Genomic DNA, 17,166 nt, shown 5'->3' on the forward strand with positions numbered 1-17,166 from the left:
TCTCTCTCCTTCTCCCTCTATCCTCTCTCTCTATCTCTCCTTCTCTCTCTATCTTCTCTCCTCTCTCTCTATCCTCTCTCTATTCTCTCTCCTTCTCTCTCTATCCTCTCTCTATCCTCTCACCTTCTCTCTCTCTATCCTCTCACCTTCTCTCTCTCTATCCTCTCTCCACTCTCTCTATCCTCTCTCTATCCTTTCCCCTTCTCTCTCTATCCTCTCTCCTTCTCCCTCTCTATCCTCTCTCTCTCCTCTCTCTCTCCTCTCTCTATCCTTTCCCCTTCTCTCTCTATCCTCTCTCATTCTCTCTCTATTCTCTCTCTGGCTCTCTCTCCTTCTCTCTCTATCCTCTCTCCTTCATCTCTATCCTCTCTCCTCTCTCTATCCTCTCTCCTCTATCACCATCCTCTCTCCTTCTCTCTCCTCTCCTCCTCTCTCTCTATCCCCTCTCCTTCTCTCTCTCTATCATTGGTGTTGCTCTGTGCTTTCCTCTGTCTATTTTCCTACTAGGTTCAGTGTTCTAATTCAAAACCTTTCTCCGTTGTTGAAGTTAGTGTTTTATTAAGAGTAGTGACTAGAACATAGGCAAGGAAAGCAGCACAGCCCTCAGATCAGGTCTATGACTTCAGATGACAGCAGGTGTGTAACAGATCTCTCCCTAGTCAGATTACTCACCCTGTAAGCAGAATCATTGTGTTGAAACTATAGAGTGTAACTCTACAGGGAGAATACATTTCATATTCTCATGTCTCTCTCTCACCAACCGCACCTCCAGAGCAGGATAAATGAAGTGAGACCACAAGTTTGAGGGCAAAGTGAACGTCTGTGTGTGTGAGTGTTTGAGTGTGTGTGTGTGTCTATGTGTGTGTGTCCTACATTCTCAGCAGCAGTCATCCGTCAGGCTGGGGAATGAGATTTAGCTCTCCATGGGTGCTGGGACCTTCGACAGACACACACACACACACACACACACACAGCCTGTCCGCCTATACCCAGGCAGAGAGACAGATGGTAAAAAGGTCAGGGCCGTAATGCAGGCGTGAGAGCGAGCGGTGGACAGCCTGATAGATGGGCTTTCTCCGTGAGCGGTTGGGCGAGAGACACACACACACACTCACAGGGTGATAGATGTGTTTTGTGCGTGAGTGGCTGTGTGCTTCATTCAGACAGCAGACAGCCAATAGGGCAGTAATGACACTCCTCTGTGCTGGGTCTGAATCCAGTTCCAGGTGGGGCAGAGTGGCATCCCTGGCCAGCAGCACCAACAACTGACCGTCCCTGTTATCAGGGTAGGATGAAGGTCAAGCAAATGCAACATTTAGGAACATTATTTATTTATTTAAGGTGACACAATCAGGAGCACTGATGCTTGGGTCTCCACATGACACCTTTTCACTGTCCTCTACGTCAAGGTTTCCCAAACTCTGTCCTAACCCCCCCCCCCCCCCCCCCCCCCGGGTGCACATTTAGTTTTTTTCCCTAGCACTACACAGCTGATTCAAATAACCACCTCATCATCAAGCTTTGATTATTTCAATCAGCTGTGTAGTGCTAGGGCAAAAACCAATATGTGCACCCAGGGGGGCCAGGACAGAGTTTGGGAAACCCTGCTGTACATGGCATCGCTAAGCTGCCACGGCGGGCTCTAGCTGCTTTCCAGAGGCAGGGGCAGGTTGTCTGGCCTGCTGAGGTTGCTGAAGAGCTTGACCCAATGGTTTCTGTGATGATTTGTGTATCACACAAACAACCAAACACAACAGCCACAACAAATATGTTAGAACTCCATAATATAGCCATTTTCACAAACATTACACTCACAAGCATTATTTTTGCCTCTGAGTTGTTTTTATTCTGAGTTTTGTTCATTTGTGAATTCCTCCACTCAATCATTAACAGTGGAACGGCCCTGCAGCCTTGTGGTATTACAGAAACTCTACTCTCAGGAGAGTGGACAGAAATAGATTGAATAGAATGTACGATTCCACATTATATATGGTAGCACCATTAAAGTAAGCAAGAACTCATTGTATTTTCCATCAAATCTTTTTCTATGGATGATCTCTCTGCGCCTTTGTTTATGTTTATTTCCGACTCCACTGAAAAGAATCAGGAATCAATTGAATTTATTGACTTGGAAAATATATTGAACTGAAACCCTTAAGATCATTTTTTTTTAAAGAAGAGTCAGCATTTAGCAACTACCAATTTGATAATTTGGTTACATAAACAACAATAGCATTAGGGTATGAATTCTGATCAGTAATTTCACTTGAAAGGCTGAGTGCAACAATTCAGCTTTATCTGACTGAGTATTAAGTGTAGGAATTGGTTGTGTAAGGAAATACAATCCCTTCTCTCAAAACAATCTCTACTGGGTCATACAAAGATATTGGGGGTCAAAGTTCTTGTCAGACTATATGAAGTTAAAATATTTGTTTCATTCAAAAAATGTATTTAATGTACGCATTTGGGGTAAACATGTATGTGACATGTATGTGTATTTTGGATTTATTAACTCCCTATATAGAGTTTTATGATTTGTTTTTGTGGTGGGCGATAGGATTGGTGTACATTTTACAACAAGAAGCATCTCTACGTGACAAAATACTGACCACAAGAGAACTTCAGACAAACATTAACCTGATGATGTTTCTTATCATATGACATTGCAATATGAAAGTTCAGAGTCTACTGAGTCATCAGTTCGTCACCCATACGTATTTTCATTGCCACTTGTTTCCCAACACATCATCTCATGACTAATGTAATTCATTCATTTCTATTGACATTTGAATCAAGTCTACATTTAGTCCATATTTAATCAATCTCTAATTTCACCCCTAATCTGGAAGATAGCGTTCAGATAGAGGTCAGACCCGAATTACATACTTGAAATACAAATAAGTGCATAATAATCAGCTTTTACCTATCAACCAATTCTTCAGCCATTTCATCCCCTATAGATGAAGTAACACCGTAGAATTACAGAGACATTTTCCCAGACACAGATTTAGCTTAGTCCTGGAGTAAAACACATTTTCAAAGCATTCTCTATTTAAAGCCCTTTTAGGGCAGGACTAGGCTTAATATGTGTCTGGGAAACTGTTCCGTAATGTCTAATGTTGTTATGATGACCCTAAAATGGATGGTGTCAGCAGGTCATCTGGGTCCCCATAACGTGTCCCCAGAGTACTGAGGATGTGATGTGGCAGTCGATGTGACAAGAGGACATACAGCAGGACACTCAGTCCTGGACTTTGTTCTTCACTACAATTGCCAGTCCCCTATATATACACACAGCCCTGATACCTGCAGTACACAGTACTACCAGAAACAAGGACACAAGCTCTCTCAAGCAGGTAAGACACTAGCTGCCTCTAGGCATTTTGTAATCACATAGGCTACAATAATATCTGGGATGAGAAACTGACTTTAATATTTCATTCACCAATCGTATTTTCTTCTCCAATTAACAGCATACAGCCCAGTCATGAATGTCTTAGTGCTGCTTGCTCTTACTGTTTTCACTGGTGAGTGGAGAATACGTTTTAATACGTTTTCAGGTTTTCATTCATCAACACTTGGCTATAGTGTTTGTATTTTTGACAGGAAGGAAATTGACAATACTAAATGTAACAGTAGTGTAATATCAATGAAAGGAGTAAATGTATCATCTGAAATACCCTCCAGTTTAGAGTGAAAATGAAATAATCCCCGGCCTCTCGTACAGGGTGCAATGCCAATGGCCTGTGGCAGGACCAGTCTCAGCAACAGCTGGACATGGTGAAAGATGCATTCTGGGACTACGTCGCCAAGGCAACACTCACCGCTGAGGACACCCTACAGAAGATCCGACAGTCAGAGGTGGCACAGGAAGTCAAGTAAGTCTCAATATGTAGAAAATAACACGATATAATGGTGTTTCATAACAACTGTTAAGTAACTAACTACCTGTTTGTTAACCTCAATAACTCTGCCTCTGTATTGACCTTTCTCTCTCTGTCTCCATAGCACCATGGTCTCTGAGAGTGCTGATGCTGTGAACCAGTACACCGTGGCCATGCGTGGTCAGGTGACTCCTCTGACTCAGGACCTGCTGGCAAAGTTTTCCCAGGAGGCCGAGCAGCTTAAGGCTCGTCTGGAGAAGGACCTGAGCACCATGACAGCCAAGCTGCAGCCCTACTCTGACGAGTGGAATGCAGACATCCAGAGGCAGGTGGAGGAGCTGAAAAGGGACATGACCGCCTACGCTGAGGCCCTGGACTCTGACGCCCTGAAGACCACTCTACTCCAGAAGAGTGAGGAGCTGAAGGGAAGCCTGGAGAAGAGTGTGCAGCAGCTGCAGGCCCAGCTGGGCCCCTACACTGAGGAGCTGAAGCAGAAAATGGACCAGAACCTGGAAGAGTTCCAAAAGAGCATGATTCCCCTGACCCAGAGCTTCCAGACACAGCTGACCCAGAGAACTCAGGATCTCCAGCAGAACCTGGCCCCCTATGGAGAGGAGCTGAAGAAGCTGGACCCATTGGCCCAGGACCTGAAGGCCCAACTAGCTGCTCTCTGGGACTCCTTCACCAAGAAGATCCAGTAATCGGACTGGTTTAGGACAGAGTTTGGGAAACCTTGACGTAGAGGACAGTGAAAAGGTGTCATGTGGAGACCCAAGCATCAGTGCTCCTGATTGTGTCACCTTAAATAAATAAATAATGTTCCTAAATGTTGCATTTGCTTGACCTTCATCCTACCCTGATAACAGGGACGGTTTACTGATTAGTCATTTTCCATCAAAGTGCAAAAGGGGCAATATGTAAATTTAGGTACCACTATTATGTTGTTTCACTGTATCAGTTATGGGACTCTCCATCTCCTGATAAAGTTATGTGTGATCTGACGTCTACATGCAGATCTGTGTGTTTGTGTGTGTGTGTGTGTTTGTCTCCATACCGGCAGGCCTCTGGAAGATCTACTGCCTCTCTAATGTGTTAATAGTGTGAACATCAATAATGCAAAAGGCCTAACACTCCACTCTGGAAACACGCTCACTCACTCCCTCACACACTCTGCCAGGGGAGGTAGAAGAAATTGAGAATTTGGAGGTGGAGAATGTGTAAAATACAAAGGCTGTTAAGACACAGGGCTGAATTAAACCGAACATGCCTCAGTAAAGTTCGAAGAGTTTAATAAAAAAATGCGATATATTCATTTTCAGAAATATTGGTAAATTGACATGAAATAAAAATTCATTATGAACAAGATAGAGCTATTCTTTTTCTGTCTTACCATGACATGGGCTAGTGAAAAGACAGACATGACTTAGTTTAAAATATATCGCAAGGTCATTTTATTTTAGAGAGACAAATAATCTTGTTTTGTGGCAAACTGCTATATATCCACCCCAAACAACAGAACTCCAATAGGAAAAGCATCCCGATTGGGTTTTAAACAGTTACATGTAATAAAGTATCAATACATAAATAAATATGAACATAATCCATTTGTCTCATATTGTGCAAATATCACATTGCACATAGTTTTACAAGTTTATTTTCTCGATATACAGTTCCTTGCAAAAGTATTCATCCCCCTTAGCGTTTTTCCTATTTTGTTGCATTACAACCTTTAATTTTATTTGGATTTCATGTAATGGACATACACAAAATATGTGTAAGTGAAATGAAAAAAATTACTTGTTTAAAAAAAAAATACAAAAAAAAAATGGAAAAGTGGTGCGTGCATATGTATTCCCCCCCTTTGCTATGAAGCCCCTAAATAAGATCTGGTGCAACCAATTACCTTCAGAAGTCACATAATTAGTTAAATAAAGTCCACTTGTGTGCAGTCTAAGTGTCACATGATCTCAGTATATATACACCTGTTCCGAAAGGCCTCAGAGTCTGCAACACCGCTAAGCAAGGGGCACCACCAAGGAAGCGGCACTATGAAGACCAAGGAACTCTCCAAACAGGTCAGGGACAAAGTTGAGGAGAAGTACAGATCAGGGTTGGGTTATAAAAAAATATCTGAAACTTTGAACATCCCACTGAGCACCATTAATTCCATTATTAAAAAATGGAAAGAATATGCCACCACAACAAACCTGCCAAACCCCATGGACCAGGCAAGGAGGGCATTAATCAGAAAGGCAACAAAGAGACCAAAGATAACCCTGAAGGAGCTGCAAAGCTCCACAGCGGAGATTGGAGTATCTGTCCATAGGACCATTTTAAGCCGCACACTCCACAGAGCTGGGCTTTACGGAAGAGTGGCCAGAAAAAAGCCATTGCTTAAAGAAAAAAATAAGCAAACACGTTTGGTGTTTGCCAAAAGGCATGTGGGAGACTCCCCAAACATATGGAAGAAGGTACTCTGGTCAGATTAGACAAAAATGTAGCTTTTTGGCCATCAAGGAAAATGCTATGTCTGGCGCAAACCCAACACCTCTCATCACCCCAAGAACACCATCCCCCATGTTTTTCATCGTCAGGGACTGGGAAACTGAATTGAAGGAATGATGGATGGCACTAAATACAGGGAACATTTGAGGGAAACCTGTTTCAGTCTTCCAGAGATTTGAAACTTCCAGAGATTCACCTTCTAGCAGGACAATGACCCTAATTATACTGCTAAAGCAACACTTGAGTGGTTTAAGGGGAAACATTTAAATGTCTTGGAATGGCCTAGACCTCAATCCAGTTGAGAATCTGTGGTATGACTTAAAGATTGCTGTACACCAGCGGAACCCATCCAACTTGAAGAGAGTGCTCCTAATCTCAGTTTGTTACCTGTATAAAAGACACCTGTCCACAGAAGCAATCAATCAATCAGATTCCAAACTCTCCACCATGGCCAAGACCAAAGAGCTCTCCAAGGATGTCAGGGACAAGATTGTAGACCTACACAAGGCTGGAATGGGCTACAAGACCATCGCCAAGCAGCTTGGTGAGAAGGTGACAACATTTGGTGCGATTATTCGCAAATGGAAGAAACACAAAAGAACTGTCAATCTCCCTCGGCCTGGGGCTCCATGCAAGATCTCACCTCGTGGAGTTGCAATGATCATGAGAACGGTGAGGAATCAGCCCAGAACTACACGGGAGGATCTTGTCAATGATCTCAAGGCAGCTGGGACCATAGTCATCAAGAAAACAATTGGTAACACACTACGCCGTGAAGTACTGAAATCCTGCAGCGCCCGCAAGGTCCCCCTGCTCAAGAAAGCACATATACATGCCCATCTGAAGTTTGCCAATGAACATCTGAATGATTCAGAGGACAACTGGTTGAAAGTGTTGTGGTCAGATGAGTCCAAATGGAGCTCTTTGGCATCAACTCAACTCACCGTGTTTGGAGGAGGAGGAATGCTGTCTATGACCCCAAGAACACCATCCCCACCGTCAAACATGGAGGTGGAAACATTATGCTTTGGGAGTGTTTTTCTGCTAAGGGGACAGGACAACTTCACTGCATCAAAGGGATGATGGACGGGGCCATGTACCGTCAAATCTTGGGTGAGAACCTCCTTCCCTCAGCCAGGGCATTGAAAATGGTTCGTGGATGGGTATTCCAGCATGACGATGACCCAAAACACATGGCCAAGGCGACAAAGGAGTGGTTCAAGAAGAAGCACATTAAGGTCCTGGAGTGGCCTAGCCAGTCTCCAGACCTTAATCCCATAGAAAATCTGTGGAGGGAGCTGAAGGTTTGAGTTGCCAAACGTCAGCCTCGAAACCTTAATGACTTGGAGAAGATCTGCAAAGAGGAGTGGGACAAAATCCCTCCTGAGATGTGTGCAAACCTGGTGGCCAGCTACAAGAAACGTCTGACCTCTGTGATTGCCAACAAGGGTTTTGCCACCAAGTACTAAGTCATGTTTTGCAGAGGGGTCAAATACTTATTTCCCTCATTAAAATGCAAATCAATTTATAACATTTTTGACATGCGTTTTTCTGGATTTTTTTGTTGTTATTCTGTCTCTCACTGTTCAAATAAACCTACCATTAAAATTATAGACTGATAATTTCTTTGTCAGTGGGCAAACGTACAAAATCAGCAGGGGATCAAATACTTTTTTCCCTCACTGTATGCACACTCAAGTTTTCTGTTTTTTTAGTGTTATTTCTAGTTTGTTTCACAATAAAAAATATTTTGTATCTTTTCTAAGTGGTAGGCATGTTGTGTAAATCAAATGATACAACCCCCCCCCAAAATCGATTTTAATTTCAGGTTTTAAGACAACAAAATAGGAAAAATGCCAACAGGGATGGATACTTTCGCAAGACACTGTATCAAGGGAAGCTTTTTTGATTATATACACTCAAGTTTTGAGTTTTAATGTCACGTGCACAAGTACAGTGCAAGCTCCAACCCAACAATGCAGTAAACCCTTGGAGGTCAGGGGCCCCCCAGAGATGTGTAGAATTGCTGGAAATTAGCTTTAACGGTCCAACTTATGCTTTGGCCACAAATATGGGTATAGGATGAGTCAACAACATTATTTGGGTATGAGTTAACAGAATATACACTTTTTTCTCTCAGCCTCATGGCAAAATGTGTAGTAGCAGGAAATTTGCTTTAAAATTGCACATTTTTCTCTCTGACCCATGGCAAAATGTGTACAATTGCAGGAAATCAGCTTAAAACTGCACGATTTTCTCTGACTTTTGACAAAATGTGTAGAATAGCATTATAAAACTGCACATTTTTCTCTCTGCCCCATGGCAAAATGTGTTGAAATGCAGGAATTAGCTGTTTACCCCAAAAAACATGTTTTTCCCCAAAAAAGAACGGAAAAAGCCTTCTTGCCCATTCAACCTCTGAATGGCACACATACACAATTCAATTTTCTCAAGGCTTTCAAATCCTTCTCTAACCTGTCTCCTCCCCTTCATCTACACTGATTGAAATGGATTTAACAGGTGACATCAATAAGGAATCATAGATTTCACTTGGATTCACCTGGTTAGTCTATGTCATGGAAATATTTTGTACACTCAGTGTATATATGACTGGGTTCGTGAGGATATTTCATTTTTGCAAAAAACACATTCTAAAGCACATCTAAAGTAAATGTTATAAAAATATGAGAACAGCCATAATTCATACAGAAAGGGACCCATGAGCATTCGTTTCCAATGAAAAATAAAAACGTGAAAAATTGGCATTTATTGCATTTTGGAATCAAATCCTTCGTTTATTTTAAAGAACTACTACCTTCCTCCTCTCTCTCCTCTCTTTCTTCATCCCCCTCTCTTTTCTTCTATCCTCCCTCTCTTTACTTCATTTCATTTTCTGTCCTTCTACACTACCAGCTTTCATCCTCCTCTCCCCTTTCTCTCTATTTCCTCTCTTCCACTTCTCTTTACAGTATATCCTCCAGCCTCCTCCCTGCTCTTTACAGTACATCCTCCAGCCTCCTCCCTTCTCTTTACAGTACATCCTCCATCCTCCTCCCTTCTCTTTACAGTACATCCTCCAGCCTCCTCCCTTCTCTTTACAGTATATCCTCCAGCCTCCTCCCTGCTCTTTACAGTACATCCTCCAGCCTCCTCCCTTCTCTTTACAGTATATCCTCCAGCCTCCTCCCAGTCCTTCAGCTGTGTCCTTCAGTAGTCCTGAGTGGACTCTTTACACAGTTCCAACCCCTCTCTCTGATTCCCTGGATCTCATACTAATAACTACTACTACTCAGAGTCGGAGGACACTCTATTCCCTGTGTGTGTGTGTGTGTGTGTGTGTGTGTGTGTGTGTGTGTGTGTGTGTGTGTGTGTGTGTGTGTGTGTGTGTGTGTGTGTGTGTGTGTGTGTGTGTGTGTGTGTGTGTGTGTGTGTGTGTGTGTGAGAGTGGGTGTGTGTGAGAGAAGTGGGTGTGTGTGAGAGTGGGTGTGTGTGAGAGTGTGTGTGTGTGTGTGTGTGTGAGAGAGAGAGAGTGTGTGTGTGTGTGTGTGTGTGGTGTGTGTGTGTGTGAGAGTGTGTGTGTGTGTGTGTGTGTGTGTCCGTGAGAGAGAGAGTGTGTGTGTGTGTGTGTGTGTCTGTGTGTGTGTGTGAGAGAGAGAGAGAGAGAGGTGTGTGTGTGTGTGTGTGTGTGTGTGTGTGTGTGAGAGAGAGAGAGAGAGTGTGTGTTTGTGTGACTGTGTGTGTGACTGCGTTTCCCTGCGTGCATCTGTTAGGCTTTGGGGTTGGTTCGTCTCAGTGCTATGACCCTGGATGTCCTCTCTACAGTAGTTTTCTATTACAGAGGTGCTCTTCCACCCAGATCTCTGTATACTTGATTCTGTTTCATCCACAATTATAGAACTCCAGATGTGGTTTTGACTTCTGGTCTTCTCCTCATCCCTCTTTCACACGTTCATCTCTCGTCCTGCAGAAGGTAGAGCGAGCTTGCAGTTTCATATTACTGTCTACTATTTCCTATTTCTCTGCCCCTGATCTGTTTAGGGGTTTCAATATCAGAGGCCTGCCAGGGTAAGTATCAGCGATGTACCAAGCCATTTAGGTTAGCTACCATCATTACACAGCACTGTGTGTGTGTGTGTGACTACAGCACTGTTCTCTCTTAGTCAGCATAATCACTTCATTACAGGTGCAAGGATACACATACACAGCATTTCCCTGTGTTAGTGTGTTCAGTATGTGTTTTTGTGCAAGGGTGCACACACAGCATTTTAACTGCGTTCTCCTCCCAATATACAAACCACTTAGACTGAGACAGCCACTCAGTCATACTAATATCTACAAATACAGCGTTAGTTTAATGGATGAACACAGAGGCGTAGTCTAGTTGACACACTGCACTGCAAGCAAGGGCTTGGGAAGTTTTCTGGGTTATATCAATACATGAATGTTTGAAATAGCCTATTTTCTGGGTGTGAATCCTGCTGTCATCTACGTGCACCATCTCTCAGCAGACCTTTTTGGGGAAAGCACAGCAGTTTATATTCCCAATGACTTTCTGCCTGGGTTCAGGAACTCTGACTTTATGACATCTGCATCTCAAAATACATCCTGAATTTGTCCCAGTTAACATCCTTTCCTGGGGGTGTTCTAACAGACAGTTTCTCCTTATGAAGACAGGTGTCGTATAGTGATTGGGTTATCGTCAGATGACCTAGCTGTCATAGTGATGAAGATGTGACTAGACCCAGAGAATGGACATGGCTTTGAACTGTGAAACCTAGAAAAGTATGAGTTGTTACTAAAGCTAGTTAAATTAGAACCAGGACTGCTTCTTTAATTCAACCACACAACAACGGGTTCACACACACACACACACACACACACACACACACACACACACACACACACACACACACACACACACACACACACACACACACACACACACACACACACACACACACACAGAAGTAGAGTTAACCAGATCTCTGCTGTGCTAGAGCTCTGTGCTCTAACCTTGATTTCTCCTTGGGAAAGATACACACTGGAGCAAACAACATTATGCACACTGAAAGAAGCCCCTGTCATCTCATACAGCCAAACACACCTTCCCTCTGCAGAACCGGAAATACACTCAGACCTATTTGAATATCAGCTTTCAAAGTCAAGGCATGGTTAGAAGGTGGAGTGGGCTGTCTGTTCATTTAAAACTGCGAACATCAAGGGAGGCTACGGGTCCATAAAGGTAGCAGACCAAACATTTCAAAAGAGCTTTGAATAGATAATAGTAATGTACGTTTTCATTTTTTTTCTTAAAAAGTTAAAAGCAGATAATTTATCATTCTTTAAAAGAAGCAGAATACAGCTTAAATTACCTAAATAAAAAAATCCACTGTAATAATATTGACGGCATATGAGCACAATGGGTCATTTTATTTGTTTAAAATGTAACCTTTATTTAACTAGGCAAGTCAGTTAAGAACTAATTCTTATTTACAATGATGGCCTACCGGGGAACAGTGGGTTAACTGCCTTGTTCAGGGGCAGAACGACAGATTTTTACCTTGTCAGCTTTGGGATTCGATTCAGCAACCTTCCGGTTACTGGTCCAACGCTCTAACCACCTGCCGCCCAGTTTGGAGAGTCTCCTATTGTTACCTCAGAGTGGTTCAGACACCAACTGACCTCTAACCCCTGACCCCTCTCATTTCTGAGAGCAACAGCAGTCAGATCAACTCTACACACACGTACAACCCCAGTGCAGGGCTTTGTTCTCTCTGAGGGGATCTGAGGGTTGGGGAGGTAGAGGTTAGAGGTTAGAGATGTGAGCAGGAACAGGACACACACCTGTTGAAGTCAGAGGATCTCCACACACCTTAAGACAGACAGACAGGCTGGTACATCTACCTTTCATCAACACTAATGGACAACATGCCACTGATCTGTTGTACAAGTGAATGCACTACAGTACTATACTATGGCTAATGCACTACAGTACTATACTATGGCTGGGGTTGGGGGGAGTCAGGAGTGCTGGAACAGAGAAAGAGAGACACTATTCCATATTTATCTCATTGAGCAAAAAACTATTTTTTTATTACTCTTTCTTTACCCATTTGTTTCATTCTATTGCTACTGCACTGTCGAGACAGGAACTTGCAAGTAAGCATTTCATTGCACTGTGTACTCCATGTACAGTGAGTGTACAAAACTGCTCTTTCCATGGCATAGACTGACCAGGTGAATCCAGGTGAATCCAGGTGAAAGCTATGATCCCTTATTGATGGCACTTGTTAAATCCACTTCAATCAGTGTAGATGAAAGGGAGGATTAAATAAGTTAAATAAGGATTTTTAAGCCTTGAGACAATTGAGACATTAATTGTGTATGTTAGCCATTCAGAGGGTGGATGGGGAAGACAGCCTCTATCAGTTCCTTTGAAAGGGGTATGGTAGTAGGTGCAGGTGCACCAGTTTGGGTTTTTGTATCAAGAATGGCCTACCATCAAGGACATCCTGCAAACTTGATAACTGTGGGAAGCATTGGAGTCAACATCCCTGTGAAATGCTTTCGACACCTTGTCCATGCCCCGGCCAATTGAGGTTGTTCTGAGGGCAAAAGGGGAGGGTGCAACTCAATATTAGGAAGGTGTTCCTAATTGTTTGTACACTCAGTGTATATCGTGTATATGCCGAATAAACAAACTTGAACTTGAGTTGGTTTGTAATGGGATCATTCACCCAAATGTGATTTTAACCCTGACCTCACCTCTAACCCTCACCTTATATTAACAACAAATACACCTTCTCAAAGAATATATGTACTTGTCTTCATAGTTAGAGTATGGTGTAATTGTGTGTTTGATATAGCGTATCCAAATCATTTCCGATAGAACAGTGTATGTAGTCCTCCATTTCACCTTTATCCTTACGTAGCTCTGAGGTACAATAATTACACAAAATGGAATTCTAAAACCAAACAAGTTATCAGACTGAGCAAGAGAACTGAGAGAGAAATCGCTTAAAAATAATCTATCATCATCTTTCTCCTTTCTTTCTCCCTTTCCTTTCTCTCTTTAATCTCCCCCTCTTCTCTCCCTCCTCCTCCTCCCCCTCTCCTCTCCAACTAGTACTGTTATTATGGGTGCAGCTGGTGGTAGGGCAGAGATGAGAGAGAGGGAGAAAGAGAGGTTAGGGGTGTGTGTGTGTGTGAGATAATTACCCATGTTGCATGGGAGCAGAATGGATGAGAGAGAGAGAGAACGAGAGAGAGAGAATGAGAGAGAGAGAGAGAGATAGAGAACGAGAGAGAATGAGAGAGAACAAGAAAGAGAGAACGAGAGAGAGAGAACGAGAGATAGAGAGAATGAGAGAACAAGAGAGAGAGAGAACAAGAGAGAGAGAGAACAAGAGAGAGAGAAAAAGAGAGAAAAAGAGAGAGAACAAGAGAGAGAGAGAACAAGAGAGAGAGAGAATGAGAGAAAAAGAGAGAGAACAAGAGAGAGAGAACAGAAGCAGAGGTCATAGAACTCAGAGAGAACAAGCTTCAAGAGGAGGACACTGTCCAGAAACTAAAAGAAGAGATGAAACAGTTCAGGGAGGAGAGCAGAGCATCCATTACTAAATTACAAAGCAGAATGGACAAACTGAGTCAGACAAATGATGACCTCAGAGACCATCTGAGCACAACAAGAAAGTAGCTAGAACAAAGAGAGAGGTACATTGACCCCCTCAACCAGCAGCTAGTCATTATGTCCTCTGCATCTAGAGAGCATGTCCACCAGCTTGGCATAACACAAGCAGAACCTGAGACCAGCATAACCAGCATGGCCTCCACCACACAGCCTGATGACACTGCACCAGCCTACCAGTCTGCTCCAGCCCAGGTCAGCCAACCAGCGTCCCAATCTGCTCTAGCCCATGTCAGCCTACCTGCTTCCCAGTCTGCTCCAGCACAGTGTGCTCCAGCCCAGGTCAACCTACCAGCCTCTCAGTCTGCTCCAGCCCAGGTCAACTTACCAGCCTCTCAGTCTGCTCCAGCCCAGGTCAGCCAACCATCCTCCCAGTCTGCTCCAGCCCAGGTCAACCTACCAGCCTCTCAGTCTGCTCCAGCCCAGGTCAGCCAACCAGCCTCCCAGTCTGCTCCAGCCCAGGTCAACCTACCAGCCTCTCAGTCTGCTCCAGCCCAGGTCAGCCAACCAGCCTCCCTGTCTGCTCCAGCCCAGGTCAGCCAACCAGCCTCCCAGTCTGCTCCAGCCCAGGTCAACCTACCAGCCTCTCAGTCTGCTCCAGCCCAGGTCAGCCAACCAGCCTCCCTGTCTGCTCCAGCCCAGGTCAGCCAACCAGCCTCCCAGTCTGCTCCAGCCCAGGTCAGCCAACCAGCCTCCCTGTCTGCTCCAGCCCAGGTCAGCCAACCAGCCTCCCAGTCTGCTCCAGCCCAGGTCAGCCAACCAGCCTCCCTGTCTGCTCCAGCCCAGGTCAGCCAACCAGCCTCCCAGTCTGCTCCAGCCCAGGTCAGCCAACCAGCCTCCCTGTCTGCTCCAGCCCAGGTCAGAATACCAGTCTCCCAGTCTGCTCCAGCCCAGGTCAGAATACCATCCTCCCTGTCTGCTCCAGCCCAGGTCAGAATACCAGTCTCCCAGTCTGCTCCAGCCCAGGTCAGAATACCAGTCTCCCAGTCTGCTCCAGCCCAGGTCAGAATACCTGTCTCCCAGTCTGCTCCAGCCCAGGTCAGAATACCAGTCTCCCAGTCTGCTCCAGCCCAGGTCAGAATACCAGTCTCCCAGTCCGCTCCAGCCCAGGTCAGAATACCAGTCTCCCAGTCTGCTCCAGCCCAGGTCAGAATACCAGTCTCCCAGTCCGCTCCAGCCCAGGTCAGAATACCAGTCTCCCAGTCTGCTCCACCCAGGTCAGAATACCAGTCTCCCAGTCCGCTCCAGCCCAGGTCAGAATACCAGTCTCCCAGTCTGCTCCAGCCAGACAGTCACCCACAACTACAATCCTTATTGATTCAAATGGGAAGTTTTTAGTCCAGGAAAGATGATTCCCTAGACACCAGGTGTATAAATTCTGGTGTCCTACAACTGACAGTTTAATGCAGCTACTCAGTCAGACCAGGATTGACACCCCCGACAACATCATCATCCACACAGGAACAAACAACCTTCATGCCAAAGGTGAAAATGTATCTGGGGCAGTGAGAAGAGTGGCAGAACGGCACAGGCTATGTTCCCAACAACCAATATAGATGTGTCCACCCTCCTACCAAGAAAAGACTTCCCAGGACAGTTGATGGACAATATAAATCAACAGATCACTGTGGACTGTGCCTCACTGCTCCACGTCAGAACGGCTCACCACCCCACTCTGACATGTCAACACTTATACCATAATGTACATCTGGATCAGGACAGTATCAGTACCTTTGCCAGCAACAGAGGTCCCAGAGGTCCCCTGCCCGACATTCAGAAACAACAGTACCTCCACCATCCCCAGGAGAAAAGAGCCAGACACGGCCCATCACAACACAGCTCTACTGGACCCGGCCCATCACAACACAGCTCTACTAGACCCGGCCCATCACAACACAGCTCTACTAGACCTGGCCCATCACAACACAGCTCTACTAGACCCGACCCATCACAACACAGCTCTACTGGACCCGGCCCATCACAACACAGCTCTACTAGACCTGGCCCATCACAACACAGCTCTACTAGACCTGGCCCATCACAACACAGCTCTACTAGACCCGGCCCATCACAACACAGCTCTACTAGACCCGGCCCATCACAACACAGCTCTACTAGACCAGGCCCATCACAACACAGCTCTACTAGACCCGGCCCATCACAACACAGCTCTACTAGACCAGGCCCATCACAACACAGCTCTACTAGACCTGGCCCATCACAACACAGCTCTACTAGACCCGGCCCATCACAACACAGCTCTACTAGACCCGGGACATCACAACACAGCTCTACTAGACCCGGCCCATCACAACACAGCTCTACTAGACCCGGCCCATCACAACACAGCTCTACTAGACCTGGCCCATCACAACACAGCTCTACTAGACCTGGCCCATCACAACACAGCTCTACTAGACCTGGCCCATCACAACACAGCTCTACTAGACCAGGCCCATCACAACACAGCTCTACTAGACCCGGCCCATCACAACACAGCTCTACTAGACCAGGCCCATCACAACACAGCTCTACTAGACCTGGCCCATCACAACACAGCTCTACTAGACCCGGCCCATCACAACACAGCTCTACTAGACCCGGCCCATCACAACACAGCTCTACTAGACCTGGCCCATCACAACACAGCTCTACTAGACCTGGCCCATCACAACACAGCTCTACTAGACCTGGCCCATCACAACACAGCTCTACTAGACCCGGCCCATCACAACACAGCTCTACTAGACCCGGCCCATCACAACACAGCTCTACTAGACCAGGGCCATCACAACACAGCTCTACTAGACCCGGCCCATCACAACACAGCTCTACTAGACCCGGCCCATCACAACACAGCTCTACTAGACCTGGCCCATCACAACACAGCTCTACTAGACCTGGCCCATCACAACACAGCTCTACTAGACCCGGCCCATCACAACACAGCTCTACTAGACCTGGCCCATCACAACACAGCTCTACTAGACCCGGCCCATCACAACAGCTCTACTAGACCTGGCCCATCACAACACAGCTCTACTAGACCCGGCCCATCACAACACAGCTCTACTAGACCCGGCCCATCAC

At 45.3% G+C, this 17,166-nt stretch overlaps 2 protein-coding genes across 2 annotated transcripts in view; one reads left to right on the top strand and one right to left on the bottom strand.

Moving 5' to 3' along the window:
- LOC106586540 (ephrin type-A receptor 6) overlaps positions 1-17,166 on the bottom strand; it is a 256,053-nt gene that overhangs the window by 53,298 nt on the left and 185,589 nt on the right. The window lies entirely within an intron of this gene.
- Positions 3,204-4,885, top strand: LOC106586541 (apolipoprotein A-I). Its single transcript, XM_014173948.2, has 4 exons — positions 3,204-3,356; positions 3,474-3,527; positions 3,728-3,878; positions 4,009-4,885. The coding sequence occupies exons 2-4, from the start codon at positions 3,488-3,490 to the stop codon at positions 4,583-4,585; spliced, it is 768 nt and encodes a 255-aa protein (XP_014029423.1). The 5' UTR covers positions 3,204-3,356; positions 3,474-3,487; the 3' UTR covers positions 4,586-4,885.

This window comes from Salmo salar, chromosome ssa25 (assembly GCF_905237065.1).
Source record: "Salmo salar chromosome ssa25, Ssal_v3.1, whole genome shotgun sequence".
Lineage (NCBI taxonomy): Eukaryota > Metazoa > Chordata > Actinopteri > Salmoniformes > Salmonidae > Salmo > Salmo salar.

What these genes read in the sequence shown, in the direction of transcription:
- LOC106586541 (XM_014173948.2), top strand. Translation starts at nt 3,488, where the DNA reads ATGAATGTCTTAGTGCTGCTTGCTCTTACTGTTTTCACTG. An exon ending in TGCTCTTACTGTTTTCACTG is followed by an intron (nt 3,528 to 3,727) that starts GTGAGTGGAGAA and finishes CCTCTCGTACAG; the next exon opens with GGTGCAATGCCAATGGCCTG. An exon ending in GAGGTGGCACAGGAAGTCAA is followed by an intron (nt 3,879 to 4,008) that starts GTAAGTCTCAAT and finishes CTGTCTCCATAG; the next exon opens with CACCATGGTCTCTGAGAGTG.